General features: G+C 48.7%; 2 protein-coding genes and 2 non-coding genes across 4 annotated transcripts; 1 reads left to right on the top strand and 3 right to left on the bottom strand.

Annotated features, from left to right (window-relative positions):
- Positions 1-3,951: 3,951 nt before the first annotated feature.
- LOC124658523 lies at positions 3,952-4,058 on the bottom strand. The gene has a single exon (XR_006989252.1). It is a non-coding gene; the product is annotated as a small nucleolar RNA Z279/snoR105/snoR108 (small nucleolar RNA).
- Positions 4,059-4,326: 268 nt separating this feature from the next.
- On the top strand, positions 4,327-4,399 carry TRNAA-UGC. Its single transcript has one exon. It is a non-coding gene; the product is annotated as a tRNA-Ala (tRNA).
- Positions 4,400-13,866: 9,467 nt separating this feature from the next.
- LOC124651294 (syntaxin-related protein KNOLLE-like) lies at positions 13,867-15,171 on the bottom strand. The gene has a single exon (XM_047190396.1). It carries the CDS (start codon positions 15,095-15,097, stop codon positions 14,195-14,197), a length of 903 nt encoding a protein of 300 aa, XP_047046352.1. The 5' UTR covers positions 15,098-15,171; the 3' UTR covers positions 13,867-14,194.
- Positions 15,172-15,329: 158 nt separating this feature from the next.
- Positions 15,330-20,170, bottom strand: LOC124656204 (probable thiamine biosynthetic bifunctional enzyme, chloroplastic). Its single transcript, XM_047194990.1, has 9 exons — positions 19,892-20,170; positions 19,703-19,777; positions 19,069-19,144; positions 18,905-18,980; positions 18,648-18,782; positions 17,051-17,115; positions 16,843-16,970; positions 16,118-16,374; positions 15,330-16,031 (listed from the first exon to the last, which is right to left on the bottom strand). Exons 1-9 carry the CDS (start codon positions 20,168-20,170, stop codon positions 15,503-15,505), a joined length of 1,620 nt encoding a protein of 539 aa, XP_047050946.1. The 3' UTR covers positions 15,330-15,502.
- Between the last annotated feature and the right edge of the window lie 7,691 nt (positions 20,171-27,861).

Here is a 27,861-nt window from a genome sequence, read left to right as displayed (position 1 = left end):
GGAGCAGGTAATTGCAACTGACCTAAATTCTAATCAGGGTTGTTTTTGATCTTTGTAGCGTAATATAGGTACTGATCAATCTACTCAACTTTTATCAGATAGTTACACGTCCACAAAATTGATATGTTAGGTAGCACTAATATGAAATTTCTTATATTGAGATGCTTTATGTAAACTTCTATGCTTCCAATACGAATGATTTATGCTGAAATAGAACTAATCTCTTGCTACGTATTGACTCGCGCAAGATGGTGGAGTCGTCCGGCGCCGTGGCGGTATCGATGGCAGGCCTGACATGGTCAATGCGATGATCTCTTTTGAAGATGGAGTCGAGGAAGACGGCGGTAGCAACTTCTATGGTGTATGTGTTGGCGTATGCTGAGAGTCTGCTTGACTAGATGTGCTTCTCATCTGCTATTGGACGGCCTGGGAAGGCATTTGGTTTTTGGTTGATGTGAGTTGGTGAATTGTCACCCCTTCATCCCTCTGTAGGTTTAGCGAGATGGCTTCGAGTTTGATCTTTTGTATTGCTCTTGTAAGATGTTGTGAATAATCTAATAAAAAAATGCGTGTGCATCCCTTGAATGCAGAAGCTGGGGCGATATTTCCCCCATTTCGAAAAAAAAAAACGTATTGCAAGTGAAAAAAGTATAGGAAACTTCTATGCTTATAATACTGAAGATTTGTTTTGAGATAACACTATTAATCTATTGCTTCATATTATATTTTATGATTTTTTTATTTTTATTTCGATAGTTTGCTGCATAGAACCATGCTTCCTTGTTTTAGATTTGTTATTGTCATGTTCAGGTCCATTGTAGTTTCAACATTAACCTCGTGCTACTAGTTATGTTTCAGGCTTCAAAGCTTCTGCGTGGTACTAGTAGTGTTGGGGCATCATAAGTTGATGCTTCCAAAGCATGTGTCTGTTTGTTCCTGAAAGTGTGTGTAAACAGAACCATGCTACCTTTTGGCATGTTGCCCAAACTGTCAATAGCATTGCATTTTAAGTATTGCCTCGTGCTTTCTATATTTCTCATATATATGCTGCTCAAGTGCTCATGATACACATCCAGATTATTTTTTCCTCAATGGGTGATATTGGTTGGCTACAACGACATTGGCAATGTGCATGTCGAGGTTGAGATTATGCTAGTCAACATAGAGGTCAAGATTATGTGCAGCACGACTGCTGAGACATGCGACTTCTTCACGTCAACAAAAGTTGGCCAATGGGCCGCGCCTACTACCTAATGCCCTTCACATGCGGGTGTAGGCACTCCAAGATGCAGTGGAGGCATGAGGTTGTTGTTGCAGGTCAGCGACGAGTCGCAGATGTTCACGTCAACTCCCATGTGCCCTTGCCATGGGAGGTGGATGGAAGGAACATTGCCAAATGGCGAAATCCATACGACCAATTTTTATTGTATATCAAAGCAAGTTATGATCTAGATGAAAGCAAAATCTCTTTTAGTTGGAAGCAAATTATATTCTTTCTAGGAAGCATAGTTCCGCTCTTACGAAAAGGATGTTGGTAGAAACAATGTTCGTTACATTGGAAGCAAACTCTATTTTATTTGTAAGAAAAGTATATTCTCCGTCGGAAGCAATGTTAATACAAACAAATATTTGCTGCATCTTTTCTACTATGAAAGTAATAAGACCTCCAGTTGAGTTGGAAGCAATCTAGCTGGCCAACGGAAGCAAAATTATCTTGGTAGGAAGCCAAATTAATACGCACTGACAAGTATACTTTCAACAAAAACAATGCTTCACCAATGAAAAATAATGCTTCTATGGCAAAAAAGAACTTGTTGATGGGATTTGGGGAAAACTCGTACTAATTATCTTTTTTTACTATGAAAATAATAAGACCTCCAGTTGACTTGGAAGCAATCTAGTTGGCCAATGGAAGCAAAATTATCTTGGTAGGAAGCCAAATTAAGATGCACTAGCAAGTATACTTTCTACAAAAACGATGATCCACCAATGAAAAATATGATTCTATAGCAAAAAGAAAGAACTTATTGATGTGATTCGGGAAAAATGTACTAATTAATTTGCTATTTCTATTAGTGGGAAACACGATTGCTTTCCCCCGGGGGATGAGAACGCACCCGTCCTCCGCATCCTGAGCGCGCCGCGTGTCCCTTTTTCGTGGCAGAAAAGAAGCGGGCCCCACCACTACTTTCCCCATCTTCTATCATCTTCTCCATGATTCCCCACCGCCCAACCTCCTGAAAATCCCTCCGTCGCCACGCCCTTCCTCCCACCTCCGCAACGGCGCAACGATGCTGCCCTGCCCCGTGGGATTCCGCCACCACGCGGTTCCTCTCCCTCCGCAACGGCGCCGCCGCGCCCCGTTGGATTCCGCCGCCGCGCCGCGAAGTTGGGGACCGTCAACGAGCGGGTGTGCATCTCGGGGGTCCCCGACGGCGAGAAGGTGCACACGCCGACAACCGCCGCGACTCCGCAGCTGCGACCCCCGCTGCTCCGCCTTCTACGGCGTGCCGCCGGCGTTGCTGCTAGCGGCGCCCGGTGTTGCTCCGACCGGCGCTCGGTGTTGCTGCTAGCGGCGCCGGCGCCGCCGGCCGGCCGCCGCCGCCCGCGGCGACCCATGGTTGGCCACCGCGACTACCGCCGCCTTCCTCCCGCGCGGACGGCCCCAAACCTTTCGCGCGCCACCGACTCCTTGTCGAGCGCCACCACCGCTCAACCCGCCAAGCCGGCGATCTTCTTCTCCATGGCCGATGGGCTACCTTCTTCCCCATGGACGAGGGAGGCCTTCTTCCCCGACCGCCGCCTCACCCTCCAACCACCACCCCTATTTCTTCCACATGGGTCGCAACGTCGGGCAGCCGGAGTCGCAGCCGCGTCGACGGAAGATCCCCGCGTCGGCCAGGGCCACCATGGCGGACTGCGAGATTTGGGTGCCACTACCGGCGGATTCCGGTTTTGCTACCTTTAGGTCTCTAGCGTTGCTACCGACGGAGGCCGGCTTTGCTACCGACGATCTCGCGGTGTTTGCTACCGGCGAAGGGTGGCTTTATGCTACCACCGGAGGCATGCTTTGCTACCATAGGCATAGGGCGTTGCTACTAGCAGCTTGTGGCGTTGCTGTCCTGGACGGACGGAGTTGCTGCAACCTCGGGCGGCGTTGCTACCGGCTGCAGGCGATGTCTCCGTTGATGTCTTAGAGGATTTGCAGCATATGAATAAAAAAAATTTGCTACAATTTATTGCGGTTTTGCTACATCCGCGTAATACGTTTGCTACGTGGTCTCCGGCGAGGTCTCCGGCGAGCCCAGCCTTTTTATTTTCTTTTTCTGAACGAATCGTTTTTTGCTTCAGTCATTTGCTGCCGGGGGTGTTTTTTGCTGCCGGGAGATGTTTTTTTGCTACATGCAAATCTAACCGTCAAAATGGTTGATCCGACGGCTGGGGACCCGGGGGCTGGGGAATCAGATCCCCCGGGGGACGCCCAGCAGTTTCCTTTCTAAAATTAAGGAACGATTCTGGACAGGTCGCAGAGTGTATTATGGGAGCAGTTCAAATGGAAGCATGCAATTAGCTGGAATCACGGAAAGAGGCATCATGCATGGCCTGGTTGAAAATCCAGCGTACAGCAAATTACTAGTCCGATGGGAAGCTGATATCGGCTTCTCCCTTTTCTCGATTAGCTTCGGATACTTCACGTATTATCCCGCCTTCAATGTGGTTTTTTTTCCAGGGAGAATGTGAGCACCCATGCTCAACACTGTTGGAAAAACTATTTTTTTGCAAATTCGCAATTTCGAAACTGGAAGGAAACTATTTTGCAAAAATAGAGCAAACAAAAGTAATTCTGTATCCAAAACGAAAACCAACCAAAAAATAATTTAAAAAAAAGAGATAAGGCAACGAAAAAAGCAAGAAGAAACAAAAAGGAAAAAAGTTTTGAATTTTGAGTTCAGGATCAGATGGTAAATCACGGGGATGCCCCAGTGTCGTAACAGGCTTGTTGGGGCGGGCACCCCTCTCGCATGAATATTGCGAGCCTGTACCACTCCTCATTTCCCTTTGCTGCCTGAAGGATCATGGCTTCAACGGGAGGCACCTCGTCCCCTTTTAAAGACCTTCCTTCAACGCGCTCGCTCTTCATCCGCCGAGGTGGGACTAAACTTTTTGCAACCTCACTGCTGGTGAATGCTATACCTGCCACGGGCCATCAAAATCTATACGCGATGGGCCGGTCGGCCGAACCAGATGCTGGCCCATTCCAGCTGATTATTGCGTCCTAGGCGTAAGTTAAATACTATTAACTTACTAATGACTTTCCTAACAAATGGGGATGTAGCTCAAATGGTAGAGCGCCCGCTTTGCATGCGGGAGGCACGGGGTTCGATCCCCCGCATCTCCATAATTTTTCGATTTTTATTTTCAGTTATGGCATGGTACTCTTGTTTATTCCCTCATCCTCTCCTTCCTATCTTGCATGCGGGAGGCACCAGAGTGTGCCTTCAGATTGCAAGCGTTCTTCTCTTTCTTTCGCCAAGTTATTATTGGGTTATATGTCTTGTTCTCACATCATTTAAAGCACATAGGTTTTCAAATTGATTCTCCAGAATTTTCCATTTTGTCTACAAGATTACCTATCTTTTTCGTTTGGTCATGGTAGTCTTTCTAAGCTTCAACAATGAGCTTTCCGATTGCAACTTTTTTTTGTTTCTTTCTTTTGTCAAGACATTAGGTTTATATACCTATTGCTCAAAATATTTAGGATATGCATAGGTTTCGCATAAAAACAAATCGATTCTTCATAAAAAAATTGTCTCTAAATTACTTTTCTTTTACATTTTTTTTCATGGTAGTCTTTCTTATTTTTCTATATGAGACCAAACGTTTCGGTGGACAGTGGATCTTAGTTATTCTTGCAAGCTTTCCAATTGCAATGCGTCATTGGTATATAATCTTTCTTTCAAGCTCATTTCAACCACAAAGATTTTGTATAAAATAAATAGAACGCTAAATCACCGGTGTATCTCCCATTGCATTCGTCTTCTCCTGGTTAGTCACCCAATATGCAGCACCACTATGGCGGGATATCCCTTGCTACCTATATGGGCGAGATTGGTTTCTCACATGGCTTTTTTCCCGTTTTTCCGATTTGCTCGGCCAGCTGCTGACATCAGTGGAAACCGAGGCTAGACCTGTTGCGCACTTAGTTTGGTTGCCAACATTGTGTTTCAGTGCAGTTTCGTCTCAATGTTTGATAGTCCACACCGGTGATGTATCGCGTACCTAGAGGGGAAAATGGCATTTAGTTATGTGCTCAAACTGGCTTAAGGTTACCACTTCAAACTTGGTGGTGTTACCCTCTAACGGCTATGATCACACATAGAACACATGCAATTTGGCAACCACCATTAGATTAGTAAGCAAGTTTCCCATACATATGTGTCCATAATCAAGGGTTCAAATGAACACGCCTGATCAAAAGCTATCTGAGGCTTCGAAAGCCCCTGAAGAAACTATGGTTTAACCCTAGATCAAAAGCCACCATATCAGAACGCATGTTCATCATTGTCTGACGCTAACTACTACTACTAACAAAAATAGACAGACAAATAAAAGCATATAAATAGGCAGGCCGCCGACCAACCGTGGTCAGGACAAATGTAGGTCCTAGCGGTAGAGTCGTTGTGCTTGTAGATGGTCAGTCATCTTCAGGCCAAATGCTTTGATCTTAATCTTCAGCATATCGCAACGCTCCAGGTCGTACTTGAAGACGACCACCGGCCAGTTCATCCTCGGCAGCACCTGCCCGCCGTGATATGTGACCTACACTCACACGTCGCACCAGCGAGGGGGAGATGGCCACACTGCCGGCAGAGGGATCTTGATACGGTTGTTGACTGCCAAAACCCACCGGCGGGCAGCGGCCTTGTCAACACTGTAGAGCCGGGGGGAGCCTAGAGCTGCGGCTGGCTGAGACCCCTCCGAGCGACGGCCCGCAATGCTCTTCTGGTCACACGCGGCGTTGCGAAGTGCAAGGGCGTGCCACCCGACCTATACCCGGTCGGGAAGGTGATGATATTGCCTCGCTTAGTTTCCTGCGGGGCATACATGTAAACGTTAAATACGAGCCTCGATCGGCTCTCGGGTTATCCCGTGAATCGGCTCAAAGAGCCGATCCACCCATGATCCGTACGGGGTGTACGAATACTTGGTGGTCCTGCTTGATCAAGATGAAGCTAATGAGATCTACGACGATTTAGGGTTTTCACCACATAATCGGATCATCCTACTCCGAGGTTGGGCCGGATGGCCACGCACGGTGCTCGTAAGCCGATCCTAAACAAGGCCAAAAAACCAACATGAAGTTGATCCTAGGAACATCCCGTTTAGGACTTGCGAACGCCACCCTACGTGCCACAGGATCCTCCCCCTTTGTAAGGCCAAACTATTGCGGATATTAAACTAATCCACGTAGAACAAGGAGCAATCGTAACGGATCGGATCTACTAAATAATGATCAAGCGGGGTGCCGCCCCACACCTGAGATAGGCGTGAGGACGGCTAGATATGCAAGGGTTGCACTACGTAAGCATGCTTAAACGAAGAACAATGCTAACCCTAACACATCTAATGATAACTACGTTGCTCGCCATCAAAAGCGCTTCGATACGAGCAACGCATGAACAACGTGGGGCTTGTGCTTGCCTAGATCGCAAGATGCGATCTAGGCAGCATGTCGCTTACCCGATAGAAACCCTCGAGACGAAGGAGTTGGCGATGCGCCGAGATTGGTTTGTTTTTGGGGTTGAACGTGAGTTGTTGTTTATTCCATAAACCCTAGGTACATATTTATAGTCCGGGGGACTTTCTAATGTGGGCATGCACTAAACCGTGCACGAGTAAGATTCTATCTCTAAACTAAGATGCGATCTAATATATTACAGACATCCGGGCAATTAAGCCCAACTTGGTATAAAAGGCCGATCCACGCACTCCTTCTATATATATATATTTCTTCAAACCATCTTGATCGCGGCCCACCTCTGACTTGGTCAAATTCTGGTGATAACACATGCCCCCCTGGTTTTGGAAATATCATTTCCAAAATCATCATGCTCTTCTCTCGTCGGGTCATGTTGTGGCATCACCGTTGCAGTACCTCTTGTCTCTTCATATTTTGCAGTGAGGAGCCATGACGCCGATAATGAAGGCAGCGAGATTTAGTGACATGGCATCAGTGGTATGCAAACAATCGGCTCTCCTTGAACAATCGGCTCTTTAAAAAACCCTCTTTTAATACCGAAGAAGCGTTTCCGGCCCGGCCGTTTTGCCGATAGTCGAAATCACACGATCTTTTTTTAAAAAAAGGAAACCGATGGCGCCGCATCGGTCTCTCTCATAAACACACCGGGTAACGTTGAGCTAGCCATCCTTCCAAACGGTAACCCGCGACCTCCATCTGCAAAGACAGAGTCAGATCCCCAAATCGTCGCTCGAGCGGTTCCAATCCACCACCCCCTACACGAGATCTCGACCGCGCGGCTTCCAATTTCTTCAACGCATCTCATGGCGGAATCAGCCTAACACCGGTACCACGGTTTACGGATCGAAGGTAATCCCCAACCTCCTCTCGCCGTTTGACTTTGACACGGGATTAATGCAAACGCCTCGAATTAATGCCTCGTTCCGCCACTAATTTAGGTTTCGGACATTCTTCTGCCACATCCTTCTCTCGCAAATTCGATGTGCCTCGGTCCTCGTTCTTCCGAGAGCCCTGCCTCGTTAATCTCATGCGAAGCTAACGGAATCCCCTTTGTGAGCCAAAACCTAGATTCGACTTCCTGGGCCGGCCGCTGCGAGCCCGGCCCAATCCCCCGAAGGTTGGGTGGCATGGTACGGTAGGGTATCAAAATCCCATTATGCCACTTGGGAAACCATAGGAATAGCCGATGCCCTGTCATTATCGCTGTCTCCTCTTGAGAAGAATGAGAACATCTTGAAAACCATCGGCTACTTCGGTCCGACGCATTGAACTCGTTTCATGTTTGGTCATGGCCCTATGACTCCGACCCTGCTCGGATGTGGCCATGATCACGGGGCTAGACATTGCATCTCCCAGCCCTTACGCATTCAAGCTGCCAAAGGTCCCTTTCACTCTCTCCTCTAAAAAAGAGTGTACCAGCTGGGGTGCCTATCTCAATCGTTATATGAAAACCAAAGGCCCGGTGACGGAGAGGGAACACACGGCCTTCTTGAACTTCCGGTTGGAGCACTTCATATTACGTGGTCCGTCACTTGCTCCTACCAAGAACTACCTCTCCTCGGCCTATGAACTCGCCAAAGGCACCCAACTTGGTCTAGGCAAGTTATTCCTTGGAGAGATTTATCGATCCCTTCAAGCGATGTCCGTCAAACTGTTCACCCGCAAGACAGCTTAAAGCGGCGGCCCACGGTGGTTCATTCAGCCGTGGGCCCAAGCTGTACTTCCAAAGCCAAATCCCGGACTTCCCATCGCTGACCAACCGCACCTTTCCGGATGAAAATGGCAAGGAAATTCGATGCACCAGCTACGGCCAAGCCCCGTATGGTCTCCGGGTAGCAGATTGATCCCCAAGGAAGCGACGGGGTGGTTTAAGATTTTCTTCCGGGGTTTAGACAACCCCCTGTTCCACCCTTATACTCGAATCGGCAAATTTTGAAAACCCCGTCTCTTTCCGATTGGACGACTTTGCCGATGACGCCGGCATCACGGCACTTGTACTCTCTCATGATTCGTCCTTGCTTTCTCCCTGTTGGCATGAGCACCTCGAACCGGATCATCAAGCCCGGTTATGAGTGTTATCAACCGGTAATAGCGGCTCGGCAGCTTGGTCTCGGACAGGTGCCCCCACACTTCTTCCTACACCACCCGACGACAAGTAGAGCTGAACCGCTCGACATCCTCACCGCCCAAAGGTGCTATACCTTTTTCGACGCTTTGGTCATACCAATTCCCCACGACCTCCATTTCTCCTTCACCACCGACGGTTTTGAAACTTGGTGGTCTATGTGGAAGACCCATGTCTTCAGGAGGGCACTAGGACCGCAGCTGAAGGAGCTTGACGCCGAATATGATCCCCCTGCCGACCAGGTACCGTCACTTAAGTATTTCTTGTAAGCTGCCTTATGGTGATTGTCCGTGAACTGACTCTCTTCTCTTGGCAGCAACAAGATGGCCCAGCTCCTACACAAGCCGACGGCTCCCCTTTCGTCTTTCTTCCTCCGGCACCGGTGGTTCTCTTACGCCGAGCTCGCCTCCCCGAAGAAAGTTATAATGCAGAGTCGGCCGATTTCACCGAAATCGGCTTCTAAGAGTAAAGCATCTTCGGGGCCCGTTGCCCCCGAGCCTCGACTCGGGCGAGGACGGCGGTGAGGAAGGTAGCGGCCGGGAAAACCACTGAAGCGTAAAGCTCCGGCCCGGGAAAGCTTGCGTGTAAGTTGGTTCGGACCCTGCAGGTGTTCGTCCGCTTTTTCAAAGAATTTGTTCATGACGCGCTTGTATCCTTTCCTACGAGGCCTCTATCGAAGGATCCTCCGGCGGAGCCGAAGAAACCAGCCGGGGAGAATCGAACTCGGGTGATTCCGAGAGGTCCACTACCCGGAGTCGGACGGCCGCCGGCGCCGGCTTCCAAGAAGAGGTTGATCACCGGAACCCCTGTTCCTCGGGCCCCGACCGGATCGGGGTTACGTACGAAGCACCGCTGTGTCAAAAGGGCTCGTAAGAACCCACCAACCTCTTCATCAAGCCGGAGGTCTCGAATGTAATGATCTTCATGGTCACGCTTTCATGTCTGTCCCGTTATCATTTGGATCGGCTAATCACTTCCTCTTGTAGGCCGCCGAAACTTCTAGCGGGGATGTTGAGGAGGTACGGAGGCCGTCCGCTACCCTGGATCTAGCTGCCCCGACGCCCGCGGGCATGTACGAGCGGTTGATTCAACCGAGTCCCCAGAAAAGCCGATCGTTACTGCGCCGGCTGCTCCTTCCCCCTTGGGAGAGGTATGTTTTTTTTCCTTTTGGTTCTGTCAGTTCCTTGTCACCTGTTAAACTCACTGTGTTTGCCTTGCCAGGGTTGTGATCTCTCGAGCTTGCTTGCGTTCGACCCAGCATCCATCGATCCCACCCCTTCCAAGGCAAGTGGGGAGCCGGACATCGGCACGGTCCGTGGCCGGCTCCGGCGCCTCAAGGACTTGCTCTCTACCTCTATTGAGGCTACGATTGAGAATTCCGAAGAAGTCAAAGGCATCCTCGCGGGTATCCATTCTCATCTCCCTATGACCCTGCAAGTGAAGCTTTGGCCCGCCGTCACCCTGTCGGTCTTCAAGTCACGGATTCAATCAGCTCGCCAAAGGATTACTCTTCGCCACTCCCAACTTCCGCTGAGAGCCGATATTGCCGAGAAGTGCCGACGGCTCAATGAGAAAAAGGCTGCTCCGGACGCCAAGACGGATACTTCGCCACCCGTGCCGAACTCGAAACCTTGCACAAGGAGTTGGAGGACCTCGAAGAGAGGGTAAGGGTGACCAAACAGCTCATCCAAGATAAGGAGGCCCTTGTCGCCCGCTCTGAAGAAGAAGCAAAAGATCTCACAGCCGATCTGAAGACCGATGCGGCTGAAATCCGTTCCACGAGCAATCAGCCGGTGACGGGCAAAGACGCGGATGATGAAGCTGAGATTGCTGAGGCGGAACGCATCCGTGTTGATGCTATTATCGCCCTCGGCGTGTTTCTCCAGTAGGGCCTTGATATGTTGATCGCTACGTTTGCAACGTTTTGCTTCTCTCCTTCTTGTTTTTTTTTTTTATTAGCCGATTTTCCACCGGCTATCGTTTACCATCTTATTAGCCGATTTTCCACCGGCTATCGTTTACCATCTGTCCGGCGTGGTTACCGTATGCCTCCCTCGAGCCGAATCTGTGCGGTAACTACGGATATCGGCTCGCGCTACGCCCGTGCGCTGTACTCGCGAGTCAGCCCCGTTGGGACTCGTGTAGTCGACGTGGCTGTCTGTCCGTTAGATCGCCGCTGGACCCAAGCAACCATGTGGTGAACATAACCTCCGGTCGGCTCGTCGGATCAAAGCCCTCTCATGAAAGTATCATAGTTCCCCTCGTGTAAATCTGGGGCACCAGGCTCCGTCGGGAGGACGAGTAATGCGTCCGCATCGGCCGAAGTCTCGCTATCGGCCTTCCTTTGATTGTTTGTTTCGCGCATCGGCCGAGCAACGTAGTTACCCGGCAGATCCTCGTAGGTGACCGGCGTGCCGTCCGCCATCTCGGATGTAGATGGCGATGTGGTTGATGTAGACGATGGTCCCACCGGGCGTGCCGAGAATGTGTTGACTGCCAAAACCCACCGGCGGGCAGCGGCCTTGTCAACACCTTGTAGAGCCGGGGGAGCCTAGAGCTGCGGCTGGCTGAGACCCCTCCGAGCGACGGCCCGCAATGCTCTTCGGTCACACGCGGCGTTGCGAAGTGCAAGGGCGTGCCACCTGACCTATACCCGGTCAGGAAGGTGATGATATTGCCTCGCTTAGTTTCCTGCAGGGCATACATGTAAACGTTAAATACGAGCCTCGATCGGCTCTCGGGTTATCCTGTGAATCGGCTCAAAGAGCCGATCCACCCATGATCCGTACGGGGTGTACGAATACTTGGTGGTCCTGCTTGATCAAGATGAAGCTAATGAGATCTACGACGATTTAGGGTTTTCACCACATAATCGGATCATCCTACTCCGAGGTTGGGCCGGATGGCCACGCACGGTGCTCGTAAGCCGATCCTAAACAAGGCCAAAAAACCAACATGAAGTTGATCCTAGGAACATCCCGTTTAGGACTTGCGAACGCCACCCTACGTGCCACGGGATCCTCCCCCTTTGTAAGGCCAAACTATTGCGGATATTAAACTAATCCCCGTAGAACAAGGAGCAATCGTAACGGATCAGATCTACTAAATAATGATCAAGCGGGGTGCCGCCCCACACCTGAGATAGGCGTGAGGACGGCTAGATATGCAAGGGTTGCACTACGTAAGCATGCTTAAACGAAGAACAATGCTAACCCTAACACATCTAATGATAACTACGTTGCTCGCCATCAAAAGCGCTTCGATACGAGCAACGCATGAACAACGTGGGGCTTGTGCTTGCCTAGATCGCAAGATGCGATCTAGGCAGCATGTCGCTTACTGATAGAAACCCTCGAGACGAAGGAGTTGGCGATGCGCCGAGATTGGTTTGTTTTTGGGGTTGAACGTGAGTTGTTGTTTATTCCATAAACCCTAGGTACATATTTATAGTCCAGGGGACTTTCTAATGTGGGCATGCACTAAACCGTGCACGAGTAAGATTCTATCTCTAAACTAAGATGCGATCTAATATATTACAGACATCCGGGCAATTAAGCCCAACTTGGTATAAAAGGCCGATCCACGCACTCCTTCTATATATATATATTTCTTCAAACCATCTTGATCGCGGCCCACCTCTGACTTGGTCAAATTCTGGTGATAACAACAGTCCATCAAGCCGGCATGGAACGACGAGCATGTGCAGGTCGTTCACGTCCAGTTGGACGGAGCCTCTATGTAACATGCGCACAAAGTGTGATCCAAAACTGGGGAAAGTCGAATCAAACTCAAATCAAACCTTATCCATGTGAATCTACATCGGATCTAGTATCTAGAGTGGGGAAAAATAATTAGAATGCGTACAGACGTCAGAGAGACAAGATTTACTGCCGGCAACCTCCCTAATAACCCTAACCACATATCCAATCTAGAAGATCAAGGACTAACAATGGAGAAATCCGATGCCGTAGTCGCCGATGATGATCCAGGACCGTGCGATGAAGCTCCCAAAGACATGGACCAAAGCCGCCCCCGGCAGGGATGGGGACGGCACCGCCGGCGGAAAAATCCCCGCCAACTCGGTAAGTGTTGGCCCAACGATAGTTGGCGCCTTCCTCGCGGTCGCACTCGAGGTCCCGACCTACGATGAGGCCGCCGTTGTCGTAGCCCTTGTCATGTGTGGCCGCGCGCACATCAGCGATGGAGCTCTCATAGCCTTCGCCAAACCATACTCACTTCTCGTACCTAGCCTTTAAATCTGGTTCGACGCCAGAGCCTTTGAAACTCATGAAGTTCAGGAAAACGATGCGAGCATGCCAACCAAATGGGCCGATTTCTTCTCCATGCGGGAAACCACTTCACGACGAACCGAATTCGCCCTATGTGACCAGGTGTGACACTTCTGAATGCACCTTCTTTGGAGGTGTTAATGATATCTTCCACCGGGGCACCTTGCGATGCTTCATGAGGAGGTGGCATTTTATCTCACGACTACATATTACAGATTGAGATATTAGCGACGGCAGAGAGGATAGTGAAGCTTAGGATTTAAATTGTTATATTTTAAAGTTTGGGGACCAAACTCCAAAGCCAAACCACTCGATATGCTCGAGTGTGAAATACTATGTAAGTATCTCAAAACAAGACGACAAGTGTGTATTGTAGCGGCAAAAAAGTACCACGCTGGTCCATACTACTACCTATGTTCGTATTTAATCGACGGGTGAGATGATACACGTACATAAGCTACTTTGTCTGTACAGCGTGCGTCAATTTAATCCGAACTGAGGGTGTATTTGTTATAATCTGGTTTGGCTATTCAGTTTGTGCTTGTTTTGTTGGTAGACTAATATTTGTTCATCTATACCACGGATATTATGAAATGCGGTTTTCCCAATTCCTCGTTCAATAAGATTCAGCTATATATCTGCAACAAATCATTAATCGTCGGATTGCATCCTGATTCATGCTAGTGTTGAAATTGGACATGGTTTGCAACTGAAAACTTTCCTGGTGCAAGTGGATTGTAGTAGCTAAGCAAAACATGATCTGTACTGCTGGATACACATCATGATCCGTGTTGGCTCGCAGCTGAGATTTAGCGACATAATTTGACCGACAATTGAGCACCCTAGGAAATGAGGTCGTCAGAGGTCGCCAACAATTTTTGGCAAGCCATGGCGGCATTGCCCATGCACTCTACAGCTTCACCAACGAGTTAACGCAACAAACAAATTATTGGCACGCAATGGCGCCATCCCGCCTCACAAACGGATTCACAAGCCACAACCCATAAAATTCAAGCACACCTAGAAAGGCAAATCCACCAACTCGGATAGGCCGGCACCGGCGAGCTGCGTAGTGCCGCCGTTTTGCCGCGCCAGCGCGAGAGCCACCATGACGGCCGCCACGGCGAGGACGACGAGCAGAAACACCGCGATCCCCGCACCCAGCCACATCTTCCTCCGCCGCGCCGCGAGTTGCAGCTGCCGGGCGTCCAGCAGCTCCCCCTCGGCCGCGCCCACGTCGTGCGCCGCCGCCGCGACTTGCACCTCGATGTCATCCAGCCGCGGGCCCTGGGACTCCACCAGCGCGGCCATGTCGAGGAACAGCTGCTGCAGCTCCAGGAGGCCGCCCTCCACCTCCGCGGCCTCCGAGGACGACAGCATGGCGGCCCGCATCGCCTCGTCCACGTCGGCGCCCCCCGCTCCGCCGCTGGCCACGAGAAGGTCCAGCTGCTCCTCGGTGGGGGCCTCGCCGGCCACGGCGAGGTAGCGGCGGGCCGCGTCCCCGCGGCGGTCGGACGAGACCTGGCGCCGGAGCGTCTGGACCCCGGCGGTGAGGTCCTGGAGGCGGCCGCGGAGCCCCGCGGTGGCCTGCGCGGCGGGGGCCGGCGCGCGGCGGTCCATGGACGCCAGGCGCGTGCGGAGGCGGCGGGCGGAGCCGAGGAGGCGGACGAGCGCGGCCTGCGTGGCGGCTCGGGACGAGCCGGGGCGGAAGAGGGACTTGGACGCCTCGTGCGCCGACTGCAGCTGGGAGAGCTCGTCGCGCAGCGCGGCCATCTCGTTCTTGGCCGCCTCCGCCTCCGCCAGGAACGCCTGCAGCTTCTCCGCGCCGTGGTCGCCGCTCGCGGCGGAGGCGGATCCGCCGCCTTGCTGAGCCTGCGCCGCCCCAGCGGCGCCGACGAACGAATCTGTCATCAGGTCGTTCATCTCGCCGGAATCTAGAGATCGTGGTGGCTGAATGTGGTGGGCAAATGGCACCTACTCCGACGATCCGAGATCTTTCCCCTTTTAATTATGGCGAGGGAGACTGGCAGATCGAGCTAGTGGGCACGTCTTAACCAGCTCAGCTCAACCATCATGGGGCAATTACTTACTTTGACCAAGGCCAGATGATACTTTTAAAAACACAAATACCTTGCCTCTCCAAAGACAGCAATTCTGCGTATCAAACTGATGCAAATACAGCAACATGTAATCACCATTCTGAATTGTTGGTGGATGACTACAAATCTTTATTTTGTTTCTGGTTGCCAAAGAGAACCAGCAACACTCAAGCGAAACTAAAAGCTTATTCTTTCTAAACAAATAGAAGCAACAAACTAGCTCTAAGATCTAAACCGAGCAAAGCGCATTGGTCAATATAGATCTGAGGTTCCTCGTCTCCGTCATCACACATTCACGATCGAAGAGAGCGGAGACCACGGCGACGCCTCTGAGATTCGGGAGGCCAAGCTCCATCACCGAACCTGCGTTGGTCGCGTTGATGCCGCCAATGGCCACCACAGGCAACTTCGAAGCCAGGCAGACGGTCTTCAGCCCTTCGAATCCCAATGTCGGATTGTTCGCCTTCGTCGTGGTTGGGAAGACACCGCCGCATCCAATGTAGTCCGCCCCGTCGTTCCAGGCCTGCTCGGCTTGAGCAGGAGTCTTGCACGAGACACCGATGATTTTGCCCGGTCCTAGGAGCTCCCGCACCTCCCGTGCTGAAACGTCCGACTGACCAACATGAACACCATCTGCGTTGCATGCCAGGGCAATGTCAACACGGTCGTTGATCAGCAGTGGCACTCCACTGGACTTGCAGATCTCCACGCAAGCCTTGGCAGCCTCCAAGAACTCTCGTGATTCAGCATCTTTTTCTCTGAACATTACAAACACACAAAATATCAGTGAAACATACATATATAGTATTAACAAACAAAACGTGATTATTCTCAAGAAACATACCTCAGTTGGACGATGGTAGCGCCTCCTTCGATGGCAGCTTTCACGGCATCTTTTATTGTATGTCCCCACTTTTTGTTCATCCTAGAATCTGTCACTGCATACAGGAAGAGGCTATCTGGATTGAAGCTTTGCTGTGAGCCAATATTGTATGGAGGACACTTGAGCCTGAAAAGGTGGTCGAAAGGGCCTTGAGGTCCATTTCCAATGACAAGGTCTTCACTGTGATGAAGAGCAGATTCCACAAAGTTCTTTGCCACCTGCAGAGTTCACATATACGACGACAGAAGAAACAGGCATAAGATTGTACTGTTTTCAACAACGCACCCCTCAAGAGATAAACATAATGCCAAACAAGGTTCAGAAATCACTAGAGATTCATTTAGCTACACAATTCGATTATGTGTAGAAAGATTAAGTTCTAACGACAAATAAGGCATCATTGCCCTGCCAATTATGAAGATATTTGCATTATACAGGTAACCAGTTGTTGAACTAAGCCATACAACAAGTCAATGTTTAACAGTCTACAGATGATATGCCTAGTTACTGACCAAGATGCTTGCAGCAACAAAAATGTGCTATAATTAATAATATGTCATATAATGCAAGGCTACTATCACGATTCATGAGTGATATACTACTGGTTGACAACTTTTGGATAGCAGCTTGACTGTGTGAAGGCATTTGTACGCTGTGGTGTGGGTAAGGAGTACTGTAACACTAACCTGAACAGCATGCAGCATTGTTGAACCTTTTGCTAACTCAGCTGCTATAGATGAAGCCAAAGTGCAACCGGTTCCGTGTGTGTTACGGGTCTTTATACGATGCCCACGAAGCTCCACGAATTCCTTACCTGATGAATTACATGAGGCTGCTAAAAGAGCAGGAAGGAGACATGATAATGTATGACGACAAGATAATGATAGAACATACCGTCATAAAATACATCAATGGCTTCTGACAAATCTGGCATGTCCCCGCCTTTGACAAGTACATATCTGCAGATTACACATCGTTTACTCGTGTGACTGAAAGTTCAAAACTATCACCGATCAAATTAACAACAGTATGTAGTGATTACATTTCTTAAATAGGACATGCGTAGCGATTGGGACCCTACAGGGAGCTTGGTCTCCCGATTGTCTGTTGGACCTTGTGATCTGGGCCAGATGGTTTTTGAAGCAATACGATCTTAAATACACAGATTTTTAACAGTGCCCCGTATGACCTATGCGGCCGGCCCATGGATGGTGGTACAGAATCCAACCGGCTCCATGTTCTAACTTGGGAACATGATGTGCCAATTTAATGGTTACTGTGGCCCATGTGAATAACTGGTCTCCCACACCACTCCCCAGTCCACATCCCAGTTCCCCACGACACCCAAACACAGCCATCTCCGCTCGGTGCAGCTGGTCTTTTCGGATGATCAGCCACAATGGGACTAAGACACGTCCTGGACTCTGACGGAGGGCAGCAGTGGGTGATCTTGGACAATGGGCGAAAGGTCGATCCATTAATATCGCGAGAGTGAAAGAGGGCAATGCCGCTTGTAAAGCTCTTTCTTCGAGTGGGCGATCATGACAGGACTTGTGGAAGTTGATTGGAGGTAACGTGTGCACTACCTCTGCTTTGATTTGCATACAAGCTTTACTTGGTTTGTTTAACGCTGTAAAGCTCTTTCTTAGATCATTATTTGATCAAAATCACAATTTGACATGCATAAACAGATCCAATGCTTTCCTGATTAGTAATCTAGTCCTAATCAGTGTTGTCTTATAGACATGTAGGCAAATCTCTAATTCCAGGACATGTTCAATGCCCAGTCAGCCCATGTCAAACATTCAAATAGTCAAGCATCATGTCCCCACGCCATTCCTATCTGCTAACGTCCTGGGCCAGAATTCATACGTGCTGGGTGGATTGATGAGACTGCCCGCTGAGCTAAACATAGAATACATGGAGGTACAGCATATGCAATACCAAAAAACAGATGGCAATTACGGTCATCAAACTGATCACCAAATGAAAGGGAGGCTCAGATAGCGAGGTCCCTGTTGCCCATGCTCCAATTGGAGTTTTTGATTCAATCATGCATTAAGCATTGTTGTGAATATAGAGCTTTCAACTAGTCTGGCACATGGAAAAAACTTGCGACCTTTGGCATTCATCCAAGTCTCCAAGATGTGATTAAGAATATGCAGTACAACACTCCATGTACGGAGGTGCAAAAGGTGGGGACAGAGGTCACCACATGCTGGAACTAACAGATATTATGCACAGTTAGGGATGAGAAATCAACAAGACTAACTGAAAAAATCACGAGTTCAAAACTATATTCACCAGTTTGCTCCAACAGTTATACTTAGAAGGTCATAGCCAGGGATTAAACACTGGATGACTTTTAAATATAACATCTGGATATACAACAGTACAAGCACATGATAGTGCACACGTAACTAAGACGATAAATAATACATGAAGCACTGCAGAACAAAGAAATAAATCTACAAGAATACTTAATACAAACCTGGGACCAAACTTGTAAATGGATGCTGCTGCATCACGCATGTCAGAAACAGTGTGCAAAGACACACCTCCAAGTAATTTTGACGCTTCTTTCACATTTGGGGTGACTATATCAGCCATAGCAAATAGTTCATCCCTGCTCAAAGCAATTGTATCAGTACCTTCGTAAGTGCTATGAGATTAGGGATGTTAAGTGAACACCAATCGGATCAGAACTTATAAATGCACACAATAAAAGAAGAAGTTTTAATCGTGCACCTATAGTTCGTGAGAGTAGATGGATCTGAAAGACTATCTCCACTTGTGGACACCATAACTGGATCCACCACTAAAGCTGCCTTCAGATGCAGAAGTCATAGTAAGTAAGCAAATGGGCTGCCATAGATATGTTTTAATCATACTCTTGGAATGGTTCCCCGTACCTTTGACTGGAAACTTCCTGAGACTCTCACACAGAATTTGGATAATTCCAGCTGAAGGGAGCATTCCTGTTTTCACCTGATAAAATTCAAGAAAAGGTAATGAGCACTCTATAGGTAAAGCATGTCAAATGAAATCAATGTACAGTAAGTGGTATCACATCATTTTAAGTTCCAGTTTCCGAATCATAATACGAGTTGAAATAATAGCATAACTACTTGAAAGAACAATCAGCAAGGCTAAGATTTAACAGAATTGTGTGTGCGTGCGTGTCGGCCAAAAACTCACGACATAGCATGCAAGAGGCAACCACACAAAAATTCCAACCTGCCCTCTGTGGCTACACGGTACTAACCAGTCAATGAATTCTCGACGATGAGTAGCACTAATCAGTAACAACATATGAGAATGCATTTACACAGTCCAATGGCTCGGCTTCTGGCCAAGTAAACAATCTGCAATTGCTAACACACACACACACATGCTCGTTTCACAGCAACAGCAGTTGTATGTGACAGCATCAACTCTGAGCAGTTCACCCATTTCTAACTTCGAATAGCTAGCACCAACCAAAGATACAAAACTGAATTATTTCAAATTGGCATCAGAACTTGAAGAGGAATCGATAGGGCTCACCACATCCACCGACATGTCCGAGAGAACCGAGTTGAGCTGCTCCCGGATGAATTCCTCCGGCACGAGATGGACCCCCTGCGGCACCACAACCACCACCCAATTTATTTCCTCTCCTGGTCAGACTGGAGCGGAGAAGGACAGCGAATGGAAAAGGAGGCGAGTAATGAAGAAATCGGACAGCCAGCGCACCTGGACGCCGGCGGTGTTCTGGGCGGTGACAGCGGTGATGACGGTGGAGCAGTATGCCCCCAGGGCGGCGCAGGCCTTGAGGTCGGCCTGGATGCCGGCGCCGGCGCCGGAGTCGGAGCCCGCCACCGTGAGCACGTGCGGCCACGGCATCTCGCGCGACGCGGCGAGCCTGCACGGGCGGGGTCGTGGGGAAGGGTGCGTCCGCCGTGGGGAGATGAAGGAGGAGATGGAGAAGCGCGGGTGCGGGCGGAGGATTGGTTGCAGTGGTGCGAGCGACATGGCGAAGTGGACTGGAGCTGAAGCTAGAGGTTTATTATTCCTTTGGGAATCGGGATGAGTCAACTCTCTCTACCTACTCGGGGCTGGGAGAGAAGGGGGCATGATTGGTTGCTCGCGCAAAAAAAACAAAATCTGCTTTTGATATAAAACGAAGGCTTAGGCTGGTGCCAATGCACCACACCACTCTCGGCCATGCATCTTTTTCCCGTCACTCTTACCCTGCTCTCACCCCACGGTCTGCCACGTCACGAGCTATAGTGGCAGCTCTCGCTTCTCTCTCCTCCCTAACGCCTCCCTACCGCCCCCACTAGCACCGCTATCGCCCCGCTATCGCCCCCGCTCTCGCCTCCAACGCGGGCTATAGGCGGGCGAGTACTGCTACCACCGCCGGCGCCAGCGCTGCCGCCTCCCGCTCTCGTCTCGCCCCTCTCTCGCCTCTCTCCCGCCCCGCGCCGGGCGCTATCGCCCCCACTCTCGCCCCCATTGGCACCAGCCTTAGGCTAGCCATACTGCATACCCGTAGTATCTTAGCTAGTATCATGCGTATTGATCCCGTGCTAGTTAATTAGGGAGGAGAGATGAATTTAGAGCAAGTTTAATAGTATAGCCAGCTGTTGGCTATAAGCCATGTGTCATGTCATTTGTAGCTAACATAGAGCCAACATGTATAATAGTGAGCTATAATCATGTACTACTTTATCAATGGACGACCCACATTTCACTCTCACAAAGTGCCTAGAAGCACGTGTTAGAGCTGGCTCTTGCATGAGAGCCCACTCCTCTTCTCTCTCCTCATCTCTCTCCTCCAACTAAGCATGAATATATTATTTTAACCCTTATAGCCAGCTCACTAGGACTTATTATACTTGCTCTTAGAGTATCATAGCTGGATACTGTATCATAGCGCATATTACGAGAAAAGTTAATGCAAAACAAATCTTGTACATCAATTTGCATTGAGATTCTAAATAGCAATAAATATAGTATAACTATGATACTACTCCATGATACTACCCATTATAGGGATAGTATCATACACAAGTATCATATCCATGATACTACTATATGATACTTAGCACTATGGCCAGTCTCAGTCTGTTTGTGCACTATGGTTGCATACACAATATTTCGTCGCGTAGTTTCGGTTGGTAACAATGTGCGTTATGTTGGCTGACCGGAAAAAAAGTGATTGGTTGGTTATGTGCTATTAGAGCATCTCCACGGATAGCCCTCAAATAGACGTCGGCAGGAGCGCCGGCACCTCCGTTTTGAAGGACGCTGGCACTGCATCCTCTATTTGGGGGAGTTGTTTCCACATCGGCCCCCCAAAATAGCGGCCCCGTAGATGTTTTGATTTAAATCATAAATGTATGCATAGAAAATTAAATAAGAAACATTTTATTCCACAAACTAATACATAATTGACAAGGTGGTTTACATGAAGATATAGTTTGAAACATGGTTTTCCACAAACTAATACATAGTTTGAACCATGGTTGACACAAATATAAAATATTGTAAAAAAACTAAACCTAACTAGGTTGGTCATCGCAGGATTCATGTGTTCGCTGCCAAGAAAGAACACTCGAGGGCACACCTAGTCATCCAAACTGGAAAATCCAGCTGGTGATGGTGTCCCTGTTGGTTCTTTCGACGAAGAACATCCGAAAACATGCGTGCTGATATTCGCTGCGAAGAAACAACAGTCAGTCGTCCTCCTCCTCGGCGATGTCGACGTGGTAGTGGCGCGGCTACGCGTCTCGTCGAACACCTTGACGCTCATGTCCCTGTCGCCAAAGTAGGAGAACACGAGCACGAAGCCGGCTTGGAGGCGGTGGTGGCGCGCGAACTTCTCCCAGCCGATGTGGAGGTACATCTTGCCGCGCGCATCGTAGATCACGTCTACGATCCACCGGTAGTAGCCGCACGCAGCCTCCCGCAGATGCAGCGTGCCCGGGCGGTCGTTGCCGGCGACGAAGTCAGCGAAGGTGTCGGGCAACCGCTGGATGCTGCGTGGGTCGCCCTTGAGGACGAGGACGAACTCGAACAGCATGGGCCCCTCCTCGTCCATGTCCGACGATGAAGACGACGGCTTCGAAGGCGGCGGCGTACGTGCACCTCTGCCGCGGCCACGACCACGGCCGCGACCTCGGCCTCGACCAGACATGGCGTCCTCTTTTCAGATGGTGGCGGCTAGGGTTGGGGAGAGAGGCGCTAGGGTTTGTGTGTGACAGGGACGATGAGAGACGGCCCTTTTTATAGTCCGTAGGGAGGCGGGGGAGCGGTGGCGCTCATTAACGGCGGCACGAAGAGCAAGGTGCGAGCGACGGGACGGTTCGATGCGCGTATGCGGAAACTGCACCGCCGCTGCGCCCCAATAACTCCCGTCGCGAGGTAGGTGACTGTTGTAGGTATACTTTATGGGTATATCAACGGCATGGCCTAGATCCGGCAAGCCCGGGTGGCCCACAGATGGTGATGTGGCATGTGGCCTATCGGGCGGCCCAGTTGTTGTAGATCATGAAGGATGAAGTCCAGCCCAGGAGCAGGGAGCCGGATCCCAACCGACCTACGAAGGAGGCCGGATCCGTGGAGGCCCATAAGGTATCCAGATCCAGTACGACATACATGGAAGACGGATCCTTGACGTACACGGCAAGATATTGTACCGTAGTTAGGCAACTTGTATTCCGGCTAGGACTCTCCATGTAAACCCTAGATCCGTGCGCCTTTATAAGCCGGATCCTGGGAGCCCTAGAGACAACCATAACTCATTGTAACAATGCGAAAGCGCCTAGATAATTCCAGACAAGTAGCAGTAGGCCCTGTCTTCGAGCAGGTGTTCCGAAGCTGGGTAAATCGCGTACCACCGTCCCGAGGACTCTCCGCCCTATGGCCCCTACTTCTTCCCCCCTCGTGAGGATCCCTCCTCCGAGGTACCGTCGATTAGGCAACGATAGTTGGCGCCCACCGTGGGGCAAGCGGCGTCAGGAGGCCAGAACCGGGAGGGTTCCGCCATGGGAAGCTACGACGAATCCATCGCTGTGGGGCGTGTTCTTTACGTCAGGAACTTTCTGATCGTCCCGCAGGACGAATGCTGGATTCCGGCCAGGACCAACCCCATCAAGCTCTCCATCGTCCCAATTGGCGGCATTCACGTCTTCATCGGCGAAACCGTCGATTCCGACGGAAACGCCCTGGTAAGTAATGCCGACGCGATCGCCCCTGAGCAGGACGCAGTCGCGAAGATCCGATTTGAGATGCAGGAACTTCCTAAGGAAGATTCCGCCTTAGATCTGGAAAGTTCAAAGCCAACCCAATCCGCCCCTGAGCAGGAAACAACGGTGGAAGACCAATGCAGATCCGCCTGGGTCTCCCAGGTGTTAGAGAAGCAAAGGTGTCACTTCGTGCACTTCCTCGCACATACCTGATGGCGTGTATTTCACACGTTCGTTGGGCAACCCCAAGAGGAAGGTATGATGAGCACAGCAGCAAGTTTTCCCTCAGAAAGAAACCAAGGTTTATCGAACCAGGAGGAGCCAAGAAGCACGTTGAAGGTTGATGGCGGCGGGATGTAGTGCGGCGCAACACCGGAGATTCCGGCGCCAACGTGGAACCTGCACAACACAACCAAGCTACTTTGCCCCAACGAAACGGTGAGGTTGTCAATCTCACCGGCTTGCTTGTAACAAAGGATTAACCGTATTGTGTGGAAGATGATTGTTTGCGAGAGAAAACGGTAAAAACAAGTATTGCGGTAGATTGTATTTCGGTAAAGAGAATTGGACCGGGGTCCACGAGTTCACTAGAGGTGTCTCTCCCATAAGACGAACGAGCATGTTGGGTGAACAAATTACGGTTGGGCAATTGACAAATAAAGAGAGCATGACCATGCACATACATATCATGATGAGTATAGTGAGATTTAATTGGGCATTACGACAAAGTACATAGACCGCCATCCAAGCTGCATCTATGCCTAAAAAGTCCACCTTCGAGGTTATCATCCGAACCCCCTCCGGTATTAAGTTGCAAAGCAACGAGACAATTGCATTAAGTATGGTGCGTAATGTAATCAACAACTACATCCTTAGACATAGCATCAATGTTTTATCCCTAGTGGCAACGAGCACAACACAACCTTAGAACTTTACATCCATTGTCCCGAGTGTCAATGCGGGCATGAACCCACTATCGAGCATAAGTACTCCCTCTTGGAGTTAAAAGCATCTACTTGGCCGAGCATCTACTAATAACGGAGAGCATGCAAGATCATAAACAACACATAAGCATAACTTTGATAATCAACATAACAAGTATTCTCTATTCATCGGATCCCAACAAACGCAACATATAGAATTACATATAGATGATCTTGATCATGATAGGCAGCTCACAAGATCCGACAATGATAGCACAATGGGGAGAAGACAACCATCTAGCTACTGCTATGGACCCATAGTCCAGGGGTAGACTACTCACTCATCACTCCGGAGGCGACCATGGCGGTGTAGAGTCCTCCGGGAGATGAATCCCCTCTCCGGCGGGGTGCGGGAGGCGATCTCCGAGGATCCCCCGAGATGGGATCGGCGGCGACGGCGTCTCGGTAATGTTTTCCGTATCGTGGCTCTCGGTGCTGGGGGTTTCGTCACGGAGGCTATTTGTAGGCGGAAGGGCAGGTCAAGAGGCGGCACGGGGGCCCACACCACGGGCCGGCGCGGCCAAGGGGGGCCGCGCCGCCCTAGGGTTTGGCGCCCCTGTGGCCCCTCTTCGTCTCTCCTTCGGACTTCGGAAGCTTCGTGAGAAAATAGGCCTCCGGGCTTTTATTTCGTCCAATTCCGAGAATATTTCTTTACTAGGATTTACGAAACCAAAAACAGCAGAAAACGACAAGCGGCACTTCGGCATCTTGTTAATAGGTTAGTTCCGGAAAATGCACGAATATGACATAAAGTGTGCATAAAACATGTAGATAACATCAATAATGTGGCATGGAACACAAGAAATTATCGATACGTTGGAGACGTATCAGCATCCCCAAGCTTAGTTACGCTCGTCCCGAGCGAGGTAAAACGATAACAAAGATAATTTACGGAGTGACATGCCATCATAAACTTGATCATACTATTTGTAAAGCATATGTAGAGAATGCAGCGATCAAAACAATGTGTATGACATGAGTAAACAAGTGAATCATAAAGCAAAGACTTTTCATGAATAGCATTTCAAGACAAGCATCAATAAGTCTTGCATAAGAGTTAACTCATAAAGCAATAATTCAAAGTAAAGGTATTGAAGCAACACAAAAGAAGATTAAGTTTCAGCGGTTGCTTTCAACTTGTAACATGTATATCTCATGGATATTGTCAACATAGAGTAATATAATAAGTGCAATAAGCAAGTATGTAAGAATCAATGCACAGTTCACACAAGTGTTTGCTTCTTGAGGTGGAGAGAAATAGGTGAGCTGACTCAACATTGAAAGTAAAAGAATGGTCCTCATAGAGGAAAAGCATCGATTGCTATATTTGTGCTAGAGCTTTGATTTTGAAAACATGAAACAATTTTGTCAACGGTAGTAATAAAGCATATGCATCATGTAAATTATATCTTATAAGTTGCAAGCCTCATGCATAGTGTACTAATAGTGCTCGCACCTTGTCCTAATTAGCTTGGACTACCGGATTATCACCGCAATACATATGCTTTAACCAAGTATCACAAAGGGGTACCTCTATGCCGCCTGTACAAAGGTCTAAGGAGAAAGCTCGCATTTGGATTTCTCGCTTTTGATTATTCTCAACTTAGACATCCATACCGGGACAACATAGACAACGAGATAATGGACTCCTCTTTTAATGCTTTAAGCATTCAACAACAATTAATTCTTTTCTCATTAGAGATTTGAGGATGTTTGTCCAAAACTGAAACTTCCACCATGGAACATGGCTTTAGTTAGCGGCCCAATGTTCTTCTCTCACAATATGCATGCTCAAACCATTCAACTCAGTGTAGATCGCCCTTACTTCGGACAAGACGAACATGCATAGCAACTCACATGAAATTCAACAATGAGTTGATGGCGTTCCCCGAGTAAACATGGTTATCGCACAACAAGCAACTTAATAAGAGATAAAGTGCATAATTACATATTCAATACCACAATAGTTTTTAAGCTATTTGTCCCATGAGCTATATATTGCAAAGGTGAATGATGGAATTTTAAAGGTAGCACTCAAGCAATTTACTTTGGAATGGCTGGAAAATACCATGTAGTAGGTAGGTATGGTGGACACAAATGGCATAGTGGTTGGCTCAAGTATTTTGGATGCATGAGAAGTATTCCCTCTCGATACAAGGTTTAGGCTAGCAAGGTTATTTGAGGCAAACACAAGGATGAACCAGTACAGCAAAACTCACATAAAAGACATATTGAAAGCATTATAATACTCTATACCAGTCTTCCTTGTTGTTCAAACTCAAAACTAGAAATTATCTAGACCTTAGAGAAACCAAATATGCAAACCAAATTTTAGCATGCTCTATGTATTTCTTCATTAATGGGTGCAAAGCATATGATGCAAGAGCTTAAACATGAGCACAACAATTGCCAAGTATCACATTACCCAAAACATTTATAGCAATTACTACATGTATCATTTTCCAATTCCAACCATATAACAATTTAACGAAGGAGAAACTTCGCCATGAATACTATGAGTAGAAACCAAGGACATATTTGTCCATATGCTACAGCGGAGTGTGTATCTCTCCCATAAAGTGAATGCTAGGATCCATTTTATTCAAACAAAACAAAAACAAAAACAAAACGACGCTCCAAGAAAAAGCACATAAGATGTGGCCGAATAAAAATGTAGTTTCGGGGGAGGAACCTGATAATTTGTTGATGAAGAAGGGGATGCCTTGGGCATCCCCAAGCTTAAACGCTTGAGTCTTCTTGATATATGCAGGGGTGAACCACCGGGTGCATCCCCAAGCTTAGAGCTTTCACTCTCCTTGATCATGTTGCATCATACTCCTCTCTTGATCCTTGAAAACTTCCTCCACACCAAACTCGAAACAACTCATTAGAGGGTTAGTGCACAATATAAATTGACATATTCAGAGGTGACACAATCATTCTTAACACTTCTGGACATTGCATAATGCTACTGGACATTAGTGGATCAAAGAAATTCATCCAACATAGCGAAAGAGGCAATGCGAAATAAAAGGCAGAATCTGTCAAAACAGAACAGTTCGTATTGACGAATTTTAAAATGGCACCAGACTTGCTCAAATGAAAATGCTCAAATTGAATGAAAGTTGCGTACATATCTGAGGATCATGCACGTAAATTGGCATAATTTTCTGAGCTTCCTGCAGGGCAGTGGGCTCAGATTCGTGACAACAAAGAAATCTGGAACTGCGCAGTAATCCAAATCTAGTACTTACTTTTCTATCAACGGCTTAACTTGGCACAACAAAACTCAAAACTAAGATAAGGAGAGGTTGCTACAGTAGTAAACAACTTCCAAGACACAAAATAAAAACAAAGTACTGTAGGTAAAAACATGGGTTGTCTCCCATAAGCGCTTTTCTTTAACGCCTTTCGGCTAGGCGCGAAAGTGTGTATCAAGTAACATCGAGAGATGAAGCATCAACATCATAATTTGTTCTAATGATAGAAT

The sequence above is a fragment of the Lolium rigidum genome, chromosome 5 (genome assembly GCF_022539505.1).
Source record: "Lolium rigidum isolate FL_2022 chromosome 5, APGP_CSIRO_Lrig_0.1, whole genome shotgun sequence".
Classification (NCBI taxonomy): Eukaryota; Viridiplantae; Streptophyta; class Magnoliopsida; order Poales; family Poaceae; genus Lolium; species Lolium rigidum.
The sequence above is the reverse complement of the archived record's forward strand: the minus strand, read 5'-3'. Positions and strand labels throughout refer to the sequence as shown.

What these genes read in the sequence shown, in the direction of transcription:
- LOC124656204 (XM_047194990.1), bottom strand. Translation starts at nt 20,170, where the DNA reads ATGTCGCTCGCACCACTGCAACCAATCCTCCGCCCGCACCCGCGCTTC. An exon ending in ATTTACAAGTTTGGTCCCAG is followed by an intron (nt 17,116 to 18,647) that starts GTTTGTATTAAG and finishes TGTAATCTGCAG; the next exon opens with ATATGTACTTGTCAAAGGCG. An exon ending in CAATGCTGCATGCTGTTCAG is followed by an intron (nt 16,375 to 16,842) that starts GTTAGTGTTACA and finishes TGAACTCTGCAG; the next exon opens with GTGGCAAAGAACTTTGTGGA.
- LOC124651294 (XM_047190396.1), bottom strand. Translation starts at nt 15,097, where the DNA reads ATGAACGACCTGATGACAGATTCGTTCGTCGGCGCCGCTGGGGCGGCG.